The sequence below is a fragment of the Epinephelus moara genome, chromosome 13 (genome assembly GCF_006386435.1).
Source record: "Epinephelus moara isolate mb chromosome 13, YSFRI_EMoa_1.0, whole genome shotgun sequence".
NCBI classification, from domain to species: Eukaryota; Metazoa; Chordata; class Actinopteri; order Perciformes; family Serranidae; genus Epinephelus; species Epinephelus moara.
Genome location: NC_065518.1, coordinates 13,195,045 through 13,220,959, shown reverse-complemented (window position 1 = coordinate 13,220,959; position 25,915 = coordinate 13,195,045). Strand labels below are relative to the sequence as shown.

Genomic DNA, 25,915 nt, shown 5'->3' with positions numbered 1-25,915 from the left:
ATTAGGGAGTTGTAATATTTCCCATGTACCGTGAAGGCAACACAGTACTTTCCCTTTATCCAATCGCATTGAGCGCTGAGCCAGATGATTGGTGACGAAGGCAAGCAAGCGTTTATTTTGGCTCTGCTACTCATTTGTCTCGCTGTCGCCGCCATTAAACAACACGGAGGCAATGTAAACCATGGAGTGTCGCATATTTACACCATGATTCAGGGAGTGCAGAGGCTTTGCCAAGGTGTGGTTTATTCCGCGAGAGGTTAATGTGTCTATAAAGGTAAACATGTGAGAGACCAGAGGGGTCGAAATAACTCGGTTTGGGAAAGGTTTGATAGAGCAGGAGGAGGGGGGGCTGGTACAAGAAGGTTTGTTGTGGTGTTCGGCAGGACTTGAGGAACGAGCTCAGCCGCGACGGTAAGAGTTTTACATATTTCTTCAAATAATCCGGTTAACTACATGTACTGTGTCTATACTTTCTAAGAAATGTTCGCGAGCTGTTGCCGTTGACGGTAACTGTGTATGCTAGGTGGTTAGCTTCCCCTGCTAGCATGCTAACAGTAAAGACAAACATTAGTACATGCTAACGCAACAGAGCAAACCGTCATGCTAATCAAACCAAGGCTGATAACCCACATCCATGGTGTTACTGATAATAAACAGCTGACAGGTAATTTTAATCTTTAAATCACTCCACTATCTCAGGCTGCCAGTGTCATTGAAGATGCCCGACCAGATGTAAGTTAGTTTAAAACCCGCTGGAGTGCATATTTGAGGCAACATGCAATCTCTTCATTTGATTATGCATCCATAAATGATACTAGTTTGTTATGTTTGTTGACCTCCAAGATGGTTGACAAAGCTTTTGTTCATGCCACATGTCTAACTGGATTTATCATCACAGCTTGACCATCCAAAGTGATCCACAATGACAGAACAGAGGATAAAGTGGGCCTGTGACTACTGCACCTATGAAAACTGGCCATCTGCAGTCAAGTGCACCATGTGCCGTGCACAGAGGTCGAGGGGTCCCATCATCACAGAGGAACCTTACAAGAACAGCCCCGATCTGGACCCCAGTCCAGACTGGGACCCCCCCAGAACTGAGAGTGGCGGCAACCTACTCATCTGCCCTGACTCCAGTGCCAGGCCAAGAATCAGGTCCGCCAGCATGGCTGAGATTGCCAATAAGTGGTCCTGCCAGATGTGCACCTACCTGAACTGGCCCCGAGCATTACGCTGCACACAGTGCCTGTGTCAGCGCCCGAGGACCAGCAGCCCCACGGAGTCCCCGTCAGGCTCCAATGCAGTCAGTCGTCCTCTCCACTCCCCTGTGGATACCTGTGAGGAGTACAATGACAGAAACAGACTCAACACCCATCAGCAGCACTGGACATGCGCAGCTTGCACTTACCAGAACTGGCCCAAAACTACAAAGTGTGTGGTGTGTGACCACCCCAAGCCCAATAACCAGGAAGCCATAGAGCTGGCCGAGTCCTCGGAGCCAACATCCATGATCAATGAGCAGGACAGGGCTTGGTGGAGGGGCAGTTGCAGTGGAGGCCAGGGCCAGAGGAGGTCCCCTCCTAAACCCAAGAGGGAAGACAATGTCCAAATGGACTTCCAGAGGATAGAGCTCGCAGCTGGAGCCATGAGCAGCAAAGAGGAACAAGAAGTCGATTTCAAGAAGCTAAAGCAGATTAGAAATCGAATGAGGAAAACAGACTGGCTGTTCCTCAATGCATGTGCTGGTGAGTGTTTGTACCTCATTATATGTCATTCCTTCGAGGCCTGAAGCAATTAATTGATGAGTCAGTCCACAGGAAAAATAATAACAGCAATTTTGATAATTGATAATGCCATTTCAAAGGGAAATGCCAAACTGCTTATTCCAGCTTTTCAAACGTGTCTCTAGTTTTATATCACTGTAAATTAAATATTGGGGTTTTGGACTGTTGGTTTGATAAAACAAGCAATTTAAGGGCACCACCTTGGGTGCTGGCAGGGTGTCTGCAGGTCCTTCAGAAATCTTAAATTCAGTTTAAAAAATATGAAGCCTTACAAGTCATTAAATAGTCTTACACTTTTGCACTTTTTGGTCCAAATGAGTCAAGCTTTTCTACATGAAAGTCCAGATGATGTTACAAATCTTTAAAACCTTCCACTGACCCAAATACTGTCTTTTTTCTTTATATTTTCACTTACCTGACGGAAAAATGTAGATAAACCTAACTCACTCCAATCACAATATTCCTTAAATAAACTGTCTGTTTGAAATTACATATATATATATATATATATATACACTGCTGACCTTTTATATTTACCTGCAGTGCTTGAATGAGAAAAGCTGATTTTTCTAAAAAATCGGTCTTAAATTTGGTCGTTAATTATCTTAAAAAGGTTTAAAAGGCATTAAATATCATAGATTAATGTGTTAACTAATAATTAAAAAGAAAATCAATGGAAATAACAAAAATAGCAAATGGATGCAGCTGCAATTCTTACATTCTCTGCTCGTAGTGCGCTCCATAGTAATGATTACAAACAGTATTTATTGAGCTCAGATTTTTGTGTGGGAATACTTTTGCACTCCTTTCTCTCTGTGGCTCACCAGAATAGTCTTAATGGGACAAAGAATCCATACTCTTGTCCCATTTTTCCTTATAACAACACTTCTACTGTTACACCAGCTATTTGTTTCCTTCCATGATATCATGCTCAGTGGTGACAGAGTGAGTTGCGACCATTTCTGTCCCAGTTGCATAACATTTAGTTTCTGCTCAGTTTTATTTTATCACAGTTCCGGTGGTGCCTCACCTTGCAAAGGCCAAGGTTCCACGGTAGTGTGATCCCCCAGGAGTTATATCAATGAATGACAACATGTCATTGTTTAGACTCCAAATATTAGATTACAACAGGAATTTAGCAAAACACCGGCTTGGCAGGCTCCGCGATAAGGGTTTAATTTCACAAGGTAGTGCTTTCAGGTGGAAAATATCTGCTGTATGGAGAGGATACTTATCATCATCATCAAAGCATAGACGATGCTGAATGGCAGCATTAGATGTATGTGTAACTAAAGGGCGAGTAGGAATTTGATCCAGCTCATCACCGAGCCCCTAGCTGCCCTTGCTCTGCCACTGAGAGTGTCTTTGAGAAACTGAGAGGGTGTGAGTGCTTCCCAGCCGGTGGGGATGAATGAGCCGTCTGGGCAGCGCAGTGAGTGTGTATCCCGTGGACCAGAGACTCTCCTGGCTCGCGGTCAACCGACCCTGTAAACAGTGGCGCTTATGTGCTGAGCAGGGGCCCTGGGAGGCAAAAATAGCCTTGACAAGACATGGACACCAGTCAACAACAAAAAGGCAAAAAAAAAAAAGAAGCACGAAGGCAGCACATGATCAGTGTCCTCCTGACCTTTGCACCAATTGCCCTTTCCAGCCTGTTGTTGTGGAATAGAAAACATTACTCTTAGGTCACAGTGAGTTTATTTTTTCCACTGCTGTCCTTCATCTGCCTCATAAATACAATCCCAGCCTTTTGATTTAATTCTGAACACTGCTGCACCTTTTTGTTGAGCTGACTCTTTTCAGTAGCTTGTGTTACAGTTGGGCTCTTCAAAGTGTTTTGTCAGAGGAGGAAGTGCCTGCAGCAGCACGTTATGGCCAGGCCAAGCACTTCCTCAGGTCGCACAACTTTATTCCACTCTGCTCCACTGTTTCTGGTCTAATGTTGTTTCAGAGCGCTGTATTTGGGCCAAAATCGGATGATCCCATTGATTCTACTTTTCCTCACAAGGAAGCAGACTCTGTTATTGTAATATTGTTCTTTTGTTTGGACTTTAACCAGCGAGTGTTGAGATTGCAGATAATATTTGCCTGTAGTTTACATATTATTCCTACAGTTTGGTGTTGCTCGTGATGATGACGTGTTCAGTTTATATGGTTATATATTAAAAAAACATTGTGGAGTAGCGCTGTGTGTTACCATCAGGCACTGGAAGTCACCAACGAGTACAAAATTCTACCCAACATCATGACGTCACTTTGTAGAAACTGAAGTTCTGCAATGTATTGATCAGTTCAAATAACCACACAACATTGACGTCCGTCAAGATAGTCACGCCTGATGTTCAGGATGCCCCATTTCTGGCTTTTTTGGCTTTTTTTGGGACTAATAATGTATTGACTGATCACAGCATAATGGGCTAATAGAACAGTTTTACAACGTGTCCTAGTTACACACTATTAATTAATCCATGAAGCATATATTATGTAGTAATCTTCATAGTACGATGTTGAGGCAGTTAATTCATGAGAAATTGATATTCTCAAATAGCTGCACATGTTGGACTCCAGGGAACCTTAGGACGCATTCACACTGGCGCTGTTTGGTCCGCTTTAAATGAACCCTGGTCTGCTTCCACGGATTGTTCAGTTAGTTTGGAGTGGTGTGAACGCTCATTCGAATTCTGGTGCGGACCAAATGAGCGAACCCTGGGGGTCTCTTTTCACTTGCAAGTGAACCCTGGTGTGGTTCGTTTACAGTGGAAAATGCAAACGGACTACCCAGCGGACCAAAGAGAGGAAGTGAACTAAAGAAAGGAAGTGACATAGAGTGCTTTGCATTTTGGTGTTTAGTGTTTTTGTGGTGACCAAGCTGGCTGAATGGGATGGATTTCCGTTTTCGGTCCTGGCCAATCGATGAGCTGGGTTTTCTTCTTCCTCATGCTTTTTTTCTTCCTGGTCAGTGGTCGTTTCGGGCAATACTGCCCCCAAACGAGCAGCTGTTGAAACTGTGTGACTTTGTCCAGGCGGTTTGGTCCGCTTTAAAAAGTGCAGTGTGAAAGTGAACCGAACCCCGGACTGTCCTGGTGTGAATGCACCCTTAAACCTGTAGTTGTTTTCAGAAACATTTTTTAGTGTACTGTTTAGCTGTAAAATGAGAAAGTTGGCGTGTCTGGTGGGTGGTGATTCAGTCGACTGTTTACAACATGGCGGCCGGGTCACAAACCTTCTCATTTTACACTAAAATATGTTCCTGAAAACATTTGAAGCGAGAAATAGGCAAGGCAGTACCAGGATCTTGATTCGTATTTGGTCAGCGCTGCCTGGTTTGACCGCAGTTCACGAGCAATGATTGACAGCTGCGTTAGAGACCCCTTGGCTCTGATTTGTCATTTTCGTCCACATGCAGTAAGAGCATCAGAGGGGCTACAAGGCAATAGAGTAGGCAGAGGAGTATGATTTGTTTTTCCACAGATTATCTGTCTGTTTTAGTGATGTGTGAATACAGGGACAGTTTCAGCAAATATGAAAAATAAAATCTTTTCCAAAGTTACCAAATATAGCGTTGAAGTGCTCTTGAAGATGAAAATACTGAACAAATAATTAATTTGTTTTGTACTAACATGGAATGAGACAAAGAACTGTCAACCAAACAGTATCTTGGGAACATTACTACCTATTTGACATGGCAAAGATTAGGATTTTTCTTCCAAATATGAAATACTTATTTTTATTTAGGACATTATAGAGGCAGTCAGGAAACAAGAAAAAGGAGAAAGGGGGCGTATGACATGCAACACTGGTCCTTGGCCGGAATAGACCTGAATATTTTGGTTATGTGGTATGCGTCTTTTAACCATAAGACTCTCATGACATCCCCACCATTTCTGTTTGTGCACTGCACACTCTTTTAGGAAGCATGTACTGTGTTTTTTAGGAGTGTGCTGTCACTATTTCACCAGCTCACTACTTGTTTGGGTAACAAAGGGCCAAACGTGGCCCAAATTATTCTGCAACACCAGCTGATTTATTGAAAGTAAAGCATTTCAGTCCCAGGCTTTCATCTGGGTGTTTTTTGCAATGTGAGGCAGCACACATCAACAGCACAAAGTGTACTTAACGTTGATACTGTCACGTCAGCAGTTATGATAGTGGCATTGGGACACAGTTGTTTTTATTATGACAACTTTGACCTAAACCATGCACAAGTGTTTGTATCTTCAAATTACCTTTATTCACACACCTGGAGAACAGTCTACGTCTCTAGTATGGCATACTGCAGCAAAAATTATTCAGCATCCATTTATGGATCTGTGTCTGCAAAGTATCACCCAGCATGTAGAAGGGAGGGACCAGGCATTCCTGGCACATTGCCGCTCAGGTTCTTTCAAGGTAACTGTCCTCTTCCCCTGCCAGAGAGGACAACCTCACATAAAGCAGTCTGTTAAAATTAGCCAGCGCTTCAGCGTGCAGTGTGCTACCTAGCTGCCGCTCATTTCACTCATAACAGATGTTGAGACTGCGATGTCCAAAGGAGGGGGAGGACGCTAATCTGCACAGACTGTCCTCTGTCTGACACAGCTCTCCGATAGCTCTGCATTATGAGCTACACTGCTGTCTGTTCTGCTGTTTAGTAGCCTGACAGTGTGATAACTGCTCTCACACAGGGTTAGCTAGTGGCTACATCTAGAGGTCATCTGAACTGTGCATTGACGTCAAGCACCAAAGAGCCCCGTTCGCTGTGAATTCTTTTAGCATTTAACTCTTTTGAAGTTGAATTTGCAAATTTCCCTACCAGATTTTAATATTAATTGCTTGTGACTAAGAGCAGTTTGATGTGTCAGCACAGCTTGATGGATATTTCTGTAGCTCTGTCATTGAACATGGCAAGCTGTCTGTTACATCTTGCTTCTATTACAAGCAAGGACATGGGGTTGGAACTGCTCCAAAAAGCCGGTCTAATCCAGTTACAAAGAATAGGCCTGATTTAAAAGGATTCCCGTGTCTTTCTACATTTTGTTTTCCTTTGCAGAGGTGTTTGAACAAGAAACACTAATATTTGTTATAGCAGATTCACATACACTCAGATGGCAATTTATTAGGAGCAGCCCTGCAATTAATACCACCTGAATGAAGATTATGATGTTCAGTTTTTGTCTGACATTGTTTTACGAAACAATTTTCAGGTTGTATTCTGTAGTGCTTTTGAGTGTGTGGTGTCTCTGATATTCAGTCTAACCTCATTGCCTAATAACCTGACAGTGAAAGTGTACATGCCTTGTGATGACAGTAGGTGTTTGTGCACAGGCTTACAGTTGAGTTGTCACAGCTGTTCACTGTGAATTGTTTTTTTGTTCCTCCTTCCATAAACATGCATCGTCATCAATGTAGGTGTGGGTCTCCTCCAGCTACCTTCATTAGCCTGTGTAAACCTCCGGAAAAGCTGGAAAAACTACTTCTAGATTGATATTTTTCAGCGCCAAAGTTTGACTTCTATTCTCTGACCTTCCTTCTTTCTTCTTCCTCCCCCTGCTGCAGGCGTGGTAGAGGGAGACTTGGCAGCAATCGAAGCCTACAAGTCATCCGGTGGCGACATCGCCCGGCAGCTCACTGCTGACGAGGTGCAGCTCCTTAACCGGTCCTCTGCGTTTGATGTGGGCTTCACGCTGGTCCACTTGGCCATCCGCTTCCAGAGGCAGGACATGCTCGCCATCCTGCTCACAGAGGTAAGAGTGCTTATGGATTTGGTTAGTGTTTGCCATCCCGCTGGATTTAAAGCTATGCCTTCTTTTATGAGCAGGTTTTCTCTTGATAAAACCCTCTTTACACACATTTTTCTACACAGAAATAATTTTACTCTTTGTTTGAAGATTATAAAAAACAAATAGGTAGCTACCAGTAACCTTGTGCCTCTTTATCTCACTACCAAATTGGTTATGTTACACAAAAAAAGGTCTGAATATTTCCTGTAATTTTGATGTAATTCTGTAGTTCTCCTCCTCAACCATACCGGTCTATAATTGTTCTGCGCCAGAGTAAACGATATATGGCAGATGCCTGTAATGCCTTTAATTACAGCAGAAGTGCACTTTAAGGATTAGGTGGAGGATTAGCCTGGCTGCAGTCCTGCCACTGGTTCCTAATGGACGTGATGCCACAGAGCTGATGTGGTTTGCAAGGAGGGCAAGCAACGATTAGGAAAGGCAGAGAGGGCTGCACTGTGAAACAAGTCACTGAGGTTAGAAGAGAAAGATGGTGTAGGCAGAGTTGGATCCTTCAGATAAAAAATACACACACAAAACGTGTACACTATTGTGTGTCAGTTGTTGTCATTGTTTATGTCCTGTGTTTTTAAAACTGCCCAAAACATCGCTGATTTTCATTTTAAAGTGGAACTAATGTTTTTTTCAACCTGGGCCCTATTTTCCGATCTACTTTTGTCTAAGTGAGTGATAGGATGTTTAATATGTGACATTTCTCCAGTATGAAGCTAGGGCTGACCTTTTTTTTTTCACACAGATAGGCTCTGATTGTTAGTATAATTATCCGACAACATAACGGAAAGGAGAAATGAACGTCTGTGTTTACCTTTAGCTGGAATCGGACATATTTGTTGTGGCAAGTCTTCCTGCTCCCTCTCTCCTCGTCCCTCTTCAATGTGTTCCGCGTCCGTGTACGTCTGTGTACTCCGTGTTCAAATAAATACGGACTGTCATCAAATTCAAATGGCTCATCCAGATCCAGTTGGTCATAATCTGGTAAAAATTCGGACATGTTTGTTGTGGCAAGTCAAAACAGAGTGAGAGTCTGGCTCTGAAATCTCACGTCTCACTAGATTCTTCTTCTTCTTCTTCTTCTTCTTCTTCTTCTGTGTTTTACAATACAGTCTATGGTGTTTTACGGCAGTTGGTCACGCGAGACTTGAGTTGTTGCAGGAAGTTACCGCTGGAGCGAGCTTACAAATGCAACTGTTTGTCATGGCTGTATTTTTACCCGATTTTGACCAACTGGATCTGGATGAGCCATTTGAATTTGATGACCACCCATATTTATTTGAACACGGAGTACACGGACGTACACGGACGCAGAGCTCATTGAATTATTAAATATAGCGCGCGTTCACGAGCTGCAGGCAGGTCAGCCCTAGCTTTGTACTGGAGAAATGTCACATACTGAACATCCTATCACTCACTTAGACAAAAGTAGATCGGAAAATAGGGCCCAGGTTGAAAAAAAATGTTAGTTCCCCTTTAAGACATTGTTCATTGTTAACATGTATCACAAATATCTTATTATTATGCTCATATTGGTATCTTTACCTCCAGCCTCTAATGAATGTGTGTGTGTTCTTTAGGTGAACCAGCAGGCAGCTAAGTGCATCCCCTCTATGGTGTGTCCTGAGCTGACGGAGCAGATCCGCAGGGAGATTGCAGCCTCGCTACATCAACGCAAAGGAGACTTCGCCTGTTACTTCCTCACTGACCCGGTCACCTTCACCCTGCCTGCAGGTAACCACCATATCTTGATGAGGCATCACTTTGCTAATTGGGTGTCCTTGCACATGTGCAATCTAACACCTACTGTATTTATCAGTAAATATATGTAGCTTTATTGGCGTCCACTGACAGACCATCTATTTTTATTTTGCCTTAATAAACAACTTAAATTAACAAAATTCACATCAAAAAACAGTGTGAACATTTGCCTTTTTTTAAGGATCTTACATGAAGAATGACATTGAGCCCTGCAGGCTACATTTATTCTGCAAGTGTACAATGGATAAATAAGTGATGTTGTGATTTTTGGGATTCTGGTTGCGCTTAAATTCGAAGCACATCCGTAGAACTTTCCTCTAAACAGTGTAAATGTGCAGCATTTCACTGTGTGATCTTGATGTTTTCCCCCCTCACTGGAGAATTGGAAGAATGACGGCAAGCCTTGTTGTGCAGCATTGCTCAGAGAAACAGCAGCTCAGTGTCCCGTCCCTTTGGCGTAATGTCTTCCCTGAAATGACATGCACTTTGCTTTTCAGCGCTACCAGTTGTATTCTGATTCAGAGCTGCTATTGCCGCCGGGATGAAAGATTATGCAGGCTTCACTGATAGATTCAATTTTTTTTTAATTTTTTTTCGTGTTATGCCAAGTATTTCTTTGCAGACAGAATTTGGCCAGAGGCCAGCTGCAGGGCACTCTCCCTTTGTTTCTGTCTCTCTCTCTCTTTCAAACAAAGCCAGTGCTATTCACTATTGAACCAGAGAATAGCCACCAGTGTTCTGGCTTTGTGTGTGCACAGTTCAATACGCACAGAAACACAACATGCTGTACAGAGCTTGTGTTTACAGTGTGCCATTGACAAAATGTCAGCCGATGAATGGAATTGCAAAGAACATCCCCTCTGTGTGTCATTACTGTAGCGTTTCTGTTGCCCTTGGTGCAGCGTGCCATTAGGGTTATAATGAGCATAAAAACATAATATCTTTCCCGCATGCCTTTGCAGATATAGAGGACTTGCCGCCTGCTGTCCAAGAGAAGCTGTTCGATGAGGTATTGGATCGAGATGTACAGAAAGGTACCAAAGATTTATTCATTTCATATCTGGTATTTGCATGTAAAGCACAGTTTGCATTTATTTACGTTCAGTCATGTGTTATTTGGTTTTGATTACCTGTGATTCATGGTGTGGCCGTGCGTGGAAGAGACTTAAACCAACATCTGCTCTTGTGTACTTCTGTCCCCAGCCAGCTCACCACCTCCTTCTCCATCTTATATATCCTCTCTAATTAGGTTAATTGACTGGTTTCCCTCCTAAACGCTTAACCATTGACACACTCCCAGGACTGCACTCTGTGTGTGCTTGTGAACATACATGTGTGCACTAGAGCAGAGGTATCCAAGGAGTCTTGTGACCTATTTAATCCTCCTCAAACTGGGTTACTGATGAGAGGTACTCAGGGTTTTTGGTTTTTGCAGAGAACACAGCTGAGGAATCAGTAAAGGTGTGCTTGATAATATTTCAGGAGGAAAGAAAAATGCTGTAAAGCAGGTTATGTGACGCACAATTTGTTTCCATAACAACCAGCTGCAACCATTGCATATCTGGAAGGCTCAACTCAGCATCTATGGCTGCATGCTGAGTTTTTGTGAGTAGATTAAGGACTATCAGCTTTTAAGTTTTCTTTCATCGCCCTGTTTTATTTCTGGTTGTTCTCATAAACCCAGTTTTAGGCCTAATCCACACATACATGGGTATTTTTCAAAATGGATTTTTTCCCCTCTGTTCTCCATCAAAAAAAATCCCATCCACACAAGCACTGTTATTAAAAAAAAAAAAAAAAACTGAATGAAAACGCGGAAACACAACTGAAGCGCTGTCAAGAGCAGAGGCGATATAAGCTCTAAAGCCATGCAAAAAAAGGAAGAAGAAGATACTCGCCAATCAGAAGCCTGAAAAAAGTTACTACCAGAAGGCTGCCTGGAGCAGTGCCCTCCATAGTGCATTCTGACGCCTCTGTTTCTCAATACAAAGGAAGAGTAACTGTTGTTTGTGTGTAAACATGTGAAATGTCCTGTTAGTAAGGTTAAACCCAGCACTATTTTGGTCACATCAGCCATCTCCTCGTTTGTGAGTGCAGACTCTGGTCTCACAAGCCGATAACTCAGTTTTCCGTGTCTACATGTAAATGCTCAAAGTGGAGTTTCCGAACATCCTCCATTTTTCATGACCCTAAAGCCCCGTTTCCACCAAACACTTTCAGTATGGTACCTTTGGAACCAAAAGTAATCCTTCAGACATGGTACCTAGACCCTAGCGTTTCCACCACAAACAGTACCCTTAAATGTGGGCGGGGTTGTTGTCACTCACAGTATTTCCTCATTACCGGTGACACAGATGGAAGTCTGCACCTTGTTTATCGTCCACAGAAGGAGGCTGCATCCCGACATTTTCAGAACAAAATAGGCTGCAGTGAGATTCTCTCTCTATGGGATATATAAAAATAGCGGGTTTTTGCATATGATCCTTCTCAGGCAAGCTCAAGGGTTTAGTGTTGCTGGAGCCCACAGGAACAACGCTCCACAATGCCTTTTTTCTTTTTCTCGGAGTAAGGATTAGAATATATGCAGTTCACATAATCCGGTGGAAAGTAATATATGTAAACGCTTGACGATCCACTCATTATTAAAAGTGTATGTCATATAAAAACTAAAGTGATGGTCAAAGTTGTCACAGTGAAATTTAAAGTGTGTTGATTGCCTGACATCGTCTTTTCATTCATTGAGTAACATTACAAATTAACGTTCCACCTTAAAAGTCACCAGCAGTCAGCCCAGTGAATTAAGTTATTTTTTCTCAGACTCCAGCTGCTACAAGAGGCAGCAAAACATCCTTTCATTTTATAGTTACAGTTTACTAATAAAACTCTCCACAGTATGAACAGTGGTTACATGAGCCTCAAAACCAGCCACAACTCAGCCCTGAGCAGAGTGACCGTCCTCTACTGACCAATCAACAGACTGCAGTGTTCACAGCTCCACCTTTTAGTACCAGATCTGTGTGCTAGGTACCCCAACAGAGGGGGGACCAAAAATGGGGACGGTACAGAACGGTTCCATTGGTACACAGCTTTTCACAGTGGAAACAGGAAAAGAAAGCGTACCGAACTGAACTGTACCGTACCGTACTGCTCTGTGGAAACGGGGTTTAAAATGCAGTTTGTGTGTGGGAAAAATGGCTGACATGTACATGAGGACAAGGCCTTATTTATTCATTGGTCAACTTTAATTTTCTTTAATCTTAACAGTTTAAATTTAAAAGTCATCCTCCTGTCTCTCTTGGAGAGGTCCTGTCTTGTTTTTACCGCAAAGTTTGTCAAAAACAGACGATGCTTCAACAACAGCTTGATGGAACCTGTCCTCCAAATAGTGTCCTCACCCCACACTTGTGCATTTTGCCTGTCTCTCCGTGTATAGAGTTAGAGGAGGAATCTCCTGTCATCAACTGGTCTCTGGAGCTGGGCACACGCCTGGATAGTCGTCTTTACGCCTTGTGGAACCGCACAGCCGGAGACTGTCTGTTGGACTCTGTTCTACAGGCCACCTGGGGCATCTACGACAAGGACTCTGTTCTCCGCAAGACCCTCCATGACAGCCTGCATGACTGCTCCCACTGGTGAGACACCTAACCCTACACAGAGTTCCTATAGTCATTTATTATTAGTCAGTTATTATGCATGAATGAACTGACCTGTATCATTATGACCATTTAACTTGAGATATGAATTACATATATAAAATTCTACACAGTCCTCACCTTCAAAGAAAGCTGTGTGTCATCAGGATAAAAAGAAAGATACACTTTTTAAGGAAGTGAAGTGCTAAATATTTATAACTCACAAAGATGTTGTATTTAAGTAAAGAACATTTGTTAAAGGGATGGTTCGGATCTTTTAAATTCTGGGTAAAGCACTTCGTCACCCCACAGAAAATGTGCCGTTAACCAACTAGCCAAATTTGAATGTTAAAAAAATTGGTAAGTATATAAAATTAGGTTTCAAAACTGTATAAAAATGAGCAGTATTCTCTGCTCTCAAACACTGGGGGCGTGTCCGCTGAAGGAGCTGAAACAAAGATCAAGCCATTATGATGCAACAGACTTGGGTTAGCAGCTAACTCGAGCTAACCCATTAGCACAAAGCACACACGCACTACAAGCCGGAGAACGAGAGCGCGGCTGCACAGTGACAGACTCTCGTTGACAGCTAACCCAGTAGCACAAAGCACACACACACACACACACACACCTCCGAGTCGCAGAATGAGCCGCTGCACAGCGACAGACTCTCGTTAGCAGCAAGCCCAGTAGCACACACAGTCTATAGTAGCACGGCACACACACCCTGAACTAAAGAGTGACTACTGCTCCATGGCGACAGCATCACATTCAGCAGCTAACATTAGCACAAAGCTATGGCTAGTTTGCTTCTGTTTATATAATTGTGGCTTTTAACAATGATACTTATTAATGTATTTATCAGACTGAACGAGCTAAGAGTGCTTGTTCAACTTGGTGAACTCGCCACTCACACACAGTGGGTAAACGAAATGGTTAGCCACCTTAAAATATCAATATCAGTTAAAGTGTAGGCTATATTTAGAAAATTTTCACTGCTTTACCTTAACCGTCAGACAGTGATTTCCAATGGGGAACTGAAGCAGTTGTATCACTCCCTGTAAGGCCAGACTGCATAAAGAAAAACAGTGACTTAACAATGCTGAACACAGGAGATGCTAGTGTAACTCAGTCTCTGTCAGTTAGCTTGTTTGTTTTATCATGTGACTTTGACTTTTAAAAGGGTTAGTTTGGATTCAGAAAAGTCAAACTGACACCAACTAACTGATTGAGACTGTGGTAGACCAGCAGCTCTGGTGTTCAGCGAGACAATCTAGGGGCTGAACTACATCTACTGTATATAATACATTAATTATGGATAAGAGCCCCATACAACCCCACTTTAAAAATGAGAACTTACCCTTTGAGGACATTTTTGCCACTCGTCTTGAATCTTGAATTTGAGCAAAAGGCGCTACCTTTCTGTCTTTCCTGTCTGTCAGTTTCCTAACTGCTGAAATTGTATGTCATGTCATAGATGTGCATGTCCTGAGTAATAGTATAAAAGGTTGTTCTGGTTGCCTGCAGCTAGTGAAAGGCCAATGCAGTCATCTTCTGCAGGCAGTTTAGTGGTTTTGATAATTTGACTCGGAGGCTCAATGTAGAAGCATTTCCTCAGGATATTTACATGCTTCCCTCACACAGTCAAATACAGGAGGTTTGATTACTTAGTAAAGGCAAGACATGAAAGACATGTTTTCCTTTTAATCTGTATGCAGTAGGTATGTGGAGGATTTGTGAAATATGTGTAACTAGGTTTCTCTAGACTCCTTAAAAAGTGTTTAAAATTAATTCAGGTCTTCTTTGCAGCTGATTTTGACATACAAAGTTGTTTCATGAATCTGAGGTGTTTGTTCTCCATGCCAGAAAAATCTAGTTGTCAGGATACACTGTAGAAGGATAAATCATGTTGAATCAAATGGGCTTTAAAAACAGACTAATAAGTAATTCTTTTTCAGGTTTTACACACGCTGGAAGGAGTGGGAGTCGTGGTACTCGCAGAGTTTCGGTTTGCATTTCTCCCTGAGAGAGGAGCAGTGGCAGGAGGATTGGGCGTTCATCCTGTCTTTGGCCAGCCAGGTAATTATGAGGTTCCTTCTGGTTTACTCACTTCCTTCCTCTAGTTCACTATCAATCAAGGCAGAAATGGCCCAGTGTGGCGCGGTCGGGTCTGTAAAGGGAGTGAGTGAGATTCTTGTAAATGTGTTGTGTGAGGAGACAGAAGTTGTGAGGATCAGGGGAGTGATACTTAAAAAATACAACGCATAAATTGGTGCATTCTGACAGGCAAAACAGCAGCTTTATAGCCAGAAATATTATGTGTTCATTGCTGGAAATTCAAATGTTATTTAAACACTAAAATAACAGCAAGTTAATTATTAAGTGACTGTAACTGGCTGGCACACGTTTATCATTCAGGACGTTCACCTCCTCAGTTATACTCCTGTTGCACAAAAAGAAAAAACTGTGTACTGTCTCCTTTTTTGGCTTTGGGGACAGACACACCATGTTGTTTTGTTTGTTAAAAAGAGAGAGTCTTCCTTCTCCTGTTTAAAGGCACCCTGTGGGTTTTTATATTTTTGGATTTTTATAAACAAGCACAATTGTTTGTAACATTCAGTATTTTTCTACCAAAACACACTGTGTGAATTTTTTAAGCCCTTCACACATACAAGCAAGCACAAGCATTCCTTTCTTTAAAGGGCAGATTCATTATTTTTTGTTTGTAGAAGTTTGTAGTGTTCCTCATGTATTCAAATCTGAAAAATTAAATTGTGGTTGAAGTGTGTATGTTTTAGTATCAGAATACTCTATTCTCTAGCTCTTCTCAAGCTCTTCTAAGAACTTTTTCCCACGCCACCAGATGTAGATTTCTATATGATGACGTTGCTACATATAAACTTATTTAAACCCATGTACTGCTATGGACGCCATGTTAGTTCAGTTCCGAAAATCACACTGTAGTTCAAACAAACTAAAAAGGTGAGTTGGTGGTAGATCAGCAACTCCAGTGTGATGTGAGGTAAAATTACCGTTAATGTTGAAGGAGTCTGTTAGCTTTAAAGGGCGATAAACAGCTTCAGTTCCCCGTCAGAATGGGCCATTTTTGTGTTCTTTAAATGAGGCATGCACTTAAGCTGATGCCAATTTTTCTAGGTGTCCCTTTTTTAGAAGGCTAAAATATGTTTTGCTGCTGCCCCTGTCCACAGTCACCAAACTCCATTGACAGAAGCAGTAATTTCACCTCGCAGAACACAGGAGTTGCGGTCTATCACTGCCTCTGATTGGTTAGTTTGTTTATTTTATTTTGTGACTTTTGGAGCTGAACTAACTTGGCATCCACTGCAGTGCATTGATGAGCTTCTGTGTCAGGACTTATGTCTGCTTCTCCAAACTGGGAGTGTGCCAATGGCCATCTGTTGTGTGTAATACACTGACTATGGATCTTTGAATGTGTTTATGCAGTACAAATGCAGTATTAAATTAAAATTCAGTGTATCTGCACCTGCTTAACTAAAAGTTTAATTATAATAAAATAGCACCATGTTCCACCGTCAAGCTCAAATTGTCAAGCTAACACATTCCTCACTCTCCAGGCTTACACAGTCAGCGAATGGTGTGTGGTGGGATGAGGGAAGGTGTCAGTGCTGTAACCTACGCCATTTGACAAACCCAAGCCCCTTTTACACTGCCAGATTTTCCGCGAATGTTGGGCTGTTTTGCCGGCAAGCTGCCAGCGTTTAGACACACAGAGCTGGATTGGCGAGTTGATCCGAGGTGCCCAATTTTCCGCCTCGTAGGGTAGTCATATTGGCGGAACCCTTTTAGTTTAAACAGACTGACGCGGCCTTCCGCAATGGGAGGGGCTGTTGAAGACTTATGGGAGGAGCTTCCGATGACGCCGCACGTGCGACCCACTGGCGGTGGATAAACAGGAAACAGCTGATAGCAGGAATTAGCAAGCAGCTAATAGCACGAGGGAAACACAAACCTGACAGACACTGTAAAGATGAGCAACTGGGGAGACAAGGAATTGCGTGCCCTACTTGTACTCGCAAACGAAGAGGCCATTAACTGTCAGATGACGGGGACGGTGAGAAACGGGCTGACTTACAAGAGAATCGCAGAAGGACTGACCAGCCGCGGCTTCCCTCCCTCGTCACTGTTTAAGTCACGCTGAGCTACACGTTTTGTTACTTGCTCACGCCCCCCATTGCCCCGAAAAAGGCGCATTCTGTATAAACAAAAGTAGGTAGGCGGCATTTTGCTGCACTCCTCGATTTTGTTTTTATACTGCCAATGCTGAAAAAAGACTGATTGGGCTTTCCTGCAAATTTGCACAGTTCCTATTTAAAAAGGGCTCCAGGCAAGAATGCAGACATAAAAACATTTATAAAGTTGGATTTTTTTCCTTAAAACATGCATTGTTTACGTGCGTACATGCAGTCTTATTTGTGTCCTAGTGGAGCATGAAATAAAACATGAACCTGTTTATGAAACATCGCTTCATGCTACCGGTCAAAAGCCTGCACAGGGTACCTTTAACTTGCTGTGAGTTCACAGCAGCTCTGGCCATGTTGTTGGATTCCAGTGCGAGTACAAATTCACATTTCTGTCATGCCAGTTAGTGGCAATTTGCACGAGCCACCACAACGTAGAGTGGCATTCTTTAAAATGTCATTAAATGGTCAGACCTGTAATTGTGGGGAGCAAAGGGACATGTCCACACATCAGTTCAACTTCCCTTAAAAAACACCAAGTTCAGTTTGGTTTGGAACATACTTGAGATGGAGAGTCAGATTTTTAAGGCTGTGTTGAGTGTCTTTTTTTTAACATTTGAAGCTTCTAGTAAAGTTTCGAGTATCTGTCATGGTAATTTATGATGTCATCACCCTGAAAAAAATCCTTCAACAAAATTTTCAACTTGATTTAAGTGATTTATCAGATTAAATGAGTTACCCCGTGTCTAGACCACAAGCGTATCAAGCGCGTTTTTCACATGCATGCCAGCAGATTCGCTCTTATTTAAATCTGTGCTGCTGTCTGCACCTGCCCTGTGCAGGCTTACATCTCAGTTGCACCTCATGGGCAAAACCACGACCTGAGGCATTTATTTATGCCTCAAGTCTATTTTTTTGAAAATGTGCGTGTAAATGCGAGATTAAGGCCCAATAATAAGGCACTGAATAAATATATTTATCTATTTATTTTGTAACATAGGTGGAACAGAGTGTGCAGCACACTCTGCCTCTGTTTCTCCCTCCACTTTTGCCCAGCAGTTGTGAAGCAAAGCACAGGAATTTTTGAGGAGCTGCGGTGTTTATTCATGGGCACACTGTAACCTACACTGTACTTATACTGCCACTAGACATCTTCACTGCTAACCTTTCCCTCTGCTCCGATCGCCAGCACCTGTCTGCCCTAAGAGTAGCCAGTGTCACTCTTTCTTTACTCAACCACATATTCATGCTACTCTTAAAAAAAAAGCCTGTGCAGCATTTGAAAGATTTGGAAATCAAATGTCAACGTTATGAATGAAGCTTTGAACTACTCTGTAAAGCTCCACATATTTGAACCTTATGATCTACATAAACACTTGCTGTACTAAGACCAGTGACACAGATCCTCCACTTTCAACACACTCTGAAACACACACTCATAAATGCACAAAATCGTGAAAGCAATTTGATCCTCAGTGTATCCACTCTGTCTTATCTTAATGCTCTTGGAGTGTTGCTCATTAACTTTCATGCCAGTAAAGTGAATTGAACTGAACTGAATGGGAGACACAGTTAGACGGTGGATCGTGTGTGAATGACAGGGAGGACACAAGCAATTATTATAGATCCCCTGAGATGGAGTTGTAGATTGACAGACAGCTCATCTGCTTGGCTGACACGCCTGCTGAAGCAGCACTCCTTCCCAACATGTGACCTTGGGATTACAGGCATTTAGCACAGAGAGCCACTCCACCGACAGTATAAACAAACACGGCAAATGCTACCATGTGATAACCTCGTCTGAGGCTTTGACAGTGATGGAGAGATGAGATCCAATTGTAGCTGACTTTGAAGCCCCCCTTTTAACGTGAAATGTCATTGTAGCTGTATTTAAAAGCGGTCATTGCAGTCGGCTTTCTGCTTATTCAGAAAGTACAACTGAGAAATGAGAAGGAGAGACGGTGGCTTACACATGCACTCAGAGCTGCAGCGGTGCAGGTTCACAGTAGCCAGGATACACAGTACTTGGCAGTCTCCGCACTCTCCACTATTTTTGGTTGTATTAATATTGAATGTACAATTGAGGGAAGTCTGTTTGATTACAACTGTGTGATGTGTTGTTTTTTTGTTTCTCGTTTTTTTCCTCTCCTCAGCCTGGGGCCAGCCTGGAGCAGACCCACATTTTTGTTCTCGCACACATTCTTCGCAGACCGATCATAGTCTACGGAGTGAAATACTACAAAAGTTTCCGTGGGGAAACGTTAGGATACACTCGTTTTCAAGGTGAGGCAGCATTTGGATAAACCTGGGAGATTTCAGTAGTAATTTGTATAAGGACTCTGCTCATGTTTAACTTTTTGAGTCATTCTTCTTAAAAGCATGCCGTCAAATTAGTAACAGGCATGTTTTCTCTTTCACCTCTTGCAATATTTAAACATGCAGACAGTTTTGGTTTTGTTTGCTGTTATCAAAATGTTTTCACTGGAACTATTTTCTGCTGAGTGAAGGGAAGAATCTCAGGGATAGATATCCTAAAACCCAGACAAATAAAACCAAAACCTTCCTGCATGGCAATATGCCACTATAGGTAACCATGTTTTTTGTTTGTTTGTTTGTTTGTTTGTTTGTTTGTAATTTGGGACATACTAACCCTTAAAGTTACTTGGGCTCATGCTGCAAGTTATTAATTTTATCATGGAGTTTGGTTTTTCCATTCATATTTTATTTATAATTTTTTTAAAAACACATACAAAGAAAAATGAACATGACATAGTACGACAAAATAAGATAAAACAAGCTTCCAGCTCACAAAAAAGTGCATATGTATGTCAGTCCTTATGTTGACTAAAATGTCCACGGGTGGACTGAGAGTCAGAAGTAGGGTTGGTTTGGTGTAAAAATGTTAAAACCAATTTGATATTAAGGCAAGCTCCAGAGCGGACTGGTATACTGAATTTTAAGTGTCACTTGACCCAACAGATTCTTGGAGTGGAATATAGCAACACTGTATTGAAACAGCAAAGGAGCATCTGACTATCAATTGCATCACATAACACTGGAGCTCTCCACGCTGAATCCATTAAATATGCACTTCTCTTTCATCTTGTAAACAAACCACGTAAATTTCAGCCGTGTGATTTAAATCAAACCAAAAACGATGGGTGAGTAGTTTACTTCCAAAAAGCAAAAAGGTTGTTACTAGTGATGGTCATTCACCTTACCAGAAACTTTCAGCTCCCTGGCGATCTCCCTCCAGCCAGCTGCCGCCTTATTTTGTTATATGTAGTGAAATAAGATGGCATCATGTAGAGAATTCCTCATTTCAAATTCACGAACCATTTCTCGACCATTGCGGCACTTTTAAAGCATGCAACAGAAATAAATAGAAACACGGCGTCCGACAAAAGTTGAACTCAAAATTGCGCACTATGTCGTTTGTAGCCAGTTAGGACTCCTCTTTTATTGGCTTTAAATCCAAAATGTTGCCATATTGGGAAAGTTTTATTTCTCGAGAGCCTAATTCTGCCATGTCTTGTTTCGTCACCCCAAAAAACACATACGTTTTCAAGTGAACAAACCCCTCCCACTTCTACTCAGATTTGATCTCCTTCATGTTCCCTGTTTTTGCGGTAATTTGCACACTGCCTGTCAGACACTAGTGGCTCTATAACCTCTCTGTAATGTAATATTGTGTTAATCATGTTTCATATCAGCTATTACTAATGCAATACTAGTTGGGTTTAGCACTGTGATGCTGTCAGCACAGGTTGCTGATGTAGAATACTTAATGTGCCAGAAGGTGTCATAATGACAAATGCTGGTTGGGTTGCATAACTGGTCCGGACCGGCAAAACTAGAAATCGGCTCTACAACTCTAAAATAGAGTCCCTGGAACCAAGACCAAGTGAAGCTGAAGAAAGCCCAAGACCAAGGTTACAAAACCATCATCCAGGCGGATCCAAACACAGCGCCATACAATACATTAAAGTACAAAAAAATACAGTTATGTGAAATACAGTCAGATATAGTTAGATCCTAGACTGACACTTGTCACTCAGTCAGAAGAAATTCGGGATGTTCCTTCAATATGTAGACAAGCAACATGTCATTTAGCCTTTTTTATTAAGTAAAGAGGGGAAACTGATATCCACTCACAGGATAACCCTTTTTGATTTGACCATACCAAACACGAGGGCTTGTTGTATTGCTGGGGGAAGAGTCAGAGTAGCAGAAACACTGTCAGGGATCAGCTGCCTGCTGTATATGTCACTGTACAAATGAAAAATGCTCTTGAGCTTGGAGCATGACCAGAAAGGATGACCTAGGGGCGAAGGAAGGAAAGTCTATCCTCAGTTTGGGCTTGGAGAAATGCGGCCAGTGGATGACTTTAAACTGGAGGAGTTGAAGTCTAGTGTTTATAGAACGTGCTTTGATCCCATCTAACTCTTTTGAGCATACCTCATTCGATATCTCCTCACAAGTATCTTTAATCCATACCTCTTTGATGTGGAGAGAAGAAGTTGCCAAAGGAAAAAGTCCAACAAACTCTGAAATGAAATGTTTGGAGGTAGGGTTTCTAGTCAAAAGGTCATAAAAGTTGATGGAGTTTGCTTTTGTATTCTGACTCTGTATCTACAACAGGCTGTGGGGTAAAATAAGGTCCTTGAGTGTTGCTCATAGCCTCTTTTTAACTTGGCAGAAACAAGCTTGAGAGGGAGCACAGCTGGGGTGCTTAGTCGCTATGCAACACACAATATCTTTAACTCAATCAGTCTAGTGCACTGCCTGTAATTTTGATAAATAGAATAACCTCCAGTAAGCAGTCAGGTCCTAATAAGCAGAGAGTAACTGGGGTAGGTGTAGAACTGGAGCCATGGCTTAAGTCTACACTGCATGATAAGTGTCTGGTGATGGTGTGTGTGTGGAGTAGGGAGTGAGCCTATGAAGGAGGGCATGCTCCTAAAGACGCAGGGCACCAGGCTGCACCACAGAGCCGCTCTCTACTCACAAAGGGCCAGTTGTTTGCAGTCAGCTGAAATGCCACCACCTCTGATGTCAGGTCAGATTTGAGATGGTGGTTGGCCCCAGCTGACATTCACACACACTGTAATTTGAGCGTGGAGCTGCAGGGCCTGCTCCTCCCCAGGTGTCTGGAGTCTTGTGGTGTACAGTGGCTCCCAGCTGGTCTGACTTGCTTTGTGTGTGTGTGTGTGTGTGTGTGTGTGTGTGTGTGTGTGTGTTTAGGTGTGTACCTGCCTCTGTTATGGGAGCAAAGTTTTTGCTGGAAGAGCCCCATCGCCCTGGGCTACACACGAGGCCACTTCTCGGCCCTGGTGGCCATGGAGAACGACGGCTACGACAATCGCGGTGCGGGCGCCAACCTTAATACTGACGATGATGTCACTGTCACTTTCTTGCCACTGGTGGACAGCGAGAGGAAGCTACTGCACATTCACTTCCTGTCTGCACAAGAGGTAGGGACTGGTGCTGTGACGTACAGCTAAAGCTCATATTTTTGTTTTCTATTTTCAAAACAGAAGTCTCAGAGCATTCATGCTGATTAATCAATTTAGCGACAGTTAAGACCCTAAGAAAGTGTTAAAAAGTCTTAAAGGTACTGCATTTTACATCTTTTAATGGCATATCACAGTATGGCTTTATGACATTGTGACAGACTTTGAATTTTGTATAACATTTTTGTGACATACTATACTATGACCTTGTTTTTAGCACATTCTAATGTCATACTATACTATGTATAGTACTATATTTATATGACATTTTTATGACATATTGTACTATGGCATTTTTAATTATTTTTTTTTACAACATACCATACTATGCCATATTTTTATATTTTTTATGTCATATGATACTATTATGTATTTTTATGACATTTTCATGGCATTCCATACCATGACTTTTCTATGCATCTTATAGTATGGCATTTTGAAATAAAACATTTTTATGATACACTAAACTATGACTTTTTAGGACATTTTTATGTCATACTATACTTTAATATGTATTTGATATTTTAATGCATTTTAAATGATTTTTTTTTATGACATACTTTGACACTATACTATGATATCAGTTTTGTTTAACATTTTTAAGGCACTCTTAACTATAAAACTAAAAAAAAAAATTTTTAAACTTTTTTTTACGGAATAGCAAATTATGACTTTTCTTGCCATTTTTATGCCATACTATACTATGACATTTTTTTCTGTCAAATTTCTTATGCCATACTATACTATGACATTTTTCATAATGTTTTTATGCCATACAATATTATGACATTTTTTCTATCAAATTCTTTATGCAATACTATACTATGACATTTTTTTTTATCAATTTTCTATGCCATACTATACTGACATTTTTTTCTATCAAATCTTTTATGCCATACTATACTATGACATTTTTCATGTTTTTATGCCATACTATACTATGACATTTTTTCTATCAATTTTTTTATGCCGTACTATACTATGACATTTTTTTATCAATTTTTTTATGCCGTACTATACTATGACATTTTTCATGTTTTTATGCCATACTTTACTATGACATTTTTTATCAAATTCTTTATGCAATACTATGACATTTTTTATCAATTTTTTATGCCATACTATACTATGACATTTTTTTATCAATTTTTTTATGCCATACTATACTATGACATTTTTCATGTTTTTATGCCATACAATACTATGACATTTTTTCTATCAAATTTTTTGTGCCATACAATACTATGACATTTTTTCTATCAAATTTTTTATGCCATACTATACTATGACATTTTTCATGTTTTTATGCCATACAATACTATGACATTTTTTCTATCAAATTTTTTGTGCCATACTATACTATGACATTTTTCATGTTTTTATGCCATATAATACTATGACATTTTTTATCAAATTCTTTATGCAGTACTATACTATGACATTTTTTTATCAATTTTTTTATGCCATACTATACTGACATTTTTTTCTATCAAATCTTTTATGCCATACTATACTATGACATTTTTCATGTTTTTATGCCATACAATACTATGACATTTTTTATCAAATTCTTTATGCAATACTATACCGTGACATTTTTTTTATCAATTTTTTTTATGCCATACTATACTGACATTTTTTTTCTATCAAATCTTTTATGCCATACTATACTATGACATGTTTTTGTCATATTTATATGACATACTGTACTATGATTTTTTTAGTACATTTTTATGGCATATAATACCATTACATTTTCTATGACATTTTAATGGCATCCTATTAAAATTTTTTATGGCGTACTAAACTATTAAATTTCTATTTTTAATAGCATACTTTACTATGACTTTTTATTGATATTTTTATGACAAACTAGTCCATGACATTTTTTAATGAAAAAATATATGCCATACTGTACTGTTTACTCAAGTGGCAAATCAGGTCTGAAAATGTATGGAAAAGTATTAAATTCAACTTTTGGATTTGTGCATGTACCATTTTACAAAAATTGACATTTTTGGATGAAAATTGTTTTTTTGTTGTTGTTTTTTAAAGAAGGAGCTTATGGTGTCAGGGTACCACAAATTGCTTCCAGTGTGCAGCTGTGAGGCGGATGTTTAGTTTTGTGATACATGACTGTGAATTGAATTGAATTGAATTGAATTGGTCGCCAGTGGGGTCACATCTTAAATATGCCCCAAGTAGTAACTGCATGTTTGTCTACGACTCAGATGGGCAACGAGGAGCAGCAGGAGAAGCTGCTGAGGGAATGGCTGGACTGCTGCGTGACAGAAGGAGGCATGCTGGCAGCCATGCAGAAGAGCTCTCGCCGCCGTAACCACCCCCTCGTCACCCAGATGGTGGAGAAGTGGTTGGACAGATACCGCCAGATCCGCCCCTGTGCCTCTCTGTCTGACGGTGAGGAAGAGGAGGATGACGACGAGTGAGTGAGGTAGAGAAGAAAGGAAGAGCTCTTAAATCTGAGACTGGACACTGTAGGCTCGGGGAGAGTACCTTACTATCTATATTTCTTTTTTCTTTCTCCAAAATGTAAATCTTTAACTTGTAATAATGCATGTGTTCTGTGAGCTCCGTGGTAGAAAAAAAAGAAGATACCAGCACCAACGAACAGAATCCTGATTACTGCTCCTATGAAAGCACATCATGTCCACTTAGTTTGCCTTCCTGTGCTCAGATTCCTCCTTATTTCTTATCAAAGTAATTATCTCCACCTGACAGAAATACTAGGACATATAGGAAAATATACTGTATTTAAGGAAGTCCCGAAGCTGCACTAGATGAGAAATTTCATTTACAGAATTGCCTGACAGAGACCTTGCTTAAAACTGAGAGGACGCTGATCCTTGTGTGTATGTTAAGGTTTAAAGAGCACCTGTTTTCCCAATCCCTCTGCAAACCCCTCCTGATGTTTGGATTTATTTATTTGTTTAGGAGATTTAGCGCGCAGAGGCGATCCCTTTGTTCTGCCCTGTTTTATCTGTGTTCTGTTTGATCTGTTCAGTCTTGAAGTATTTTATTTTGCACAGATGATACCTACATTCTGTGAGGGGGAAGGGGGAAAGGACGTACAAGTTTACTGACATTTTTACGTGTGATTTAGTAGCTCATTGTCATGTTAGAGTGGGTGGTGGTGACGCTGGTGGGGAAAAGAGAAAACCAAACACTCTGCCTCTTTCTATAGAGTGCATTAATATTAAATTTGACTCACTTGCA

The 25,915-nt window shown here is 41.2% G+C and overlaps 1 protein-coding gene across 1 annotated transcript; it reads left to right on the top strand.

Annotated features, from left to right (window-relative positions):
- The first annotated feature begins 112 nt into the window (after positions 1-112).
- zranb1a (zinc finger, RAN-binding domain containing 1a) lies at positions 113-25,915 on the top strand. Its single transcript, XM_050061000.1, has 10 exons — positions 113-411; positions 899-1,745; positions 7,320-7,507; positions 9,136-9,289; positions 10,279-10,350; positions 12,750-12,948; positions 14,907-15,027; positions 19,322-19,451; positions 22,413-22,642; positions 24,913-25,915. The coding sequence occupies exons 2-10, from the start codon at positions 923-925 to the stop codon at positions 25,126-25,128; spliced, it is 2,133 nt and encodes a 710-aa protein (XP_049916957.1). The 5' UTR covers positions 113-411; positions 899-922; the 3' UTR covers positions 25,129-25,915.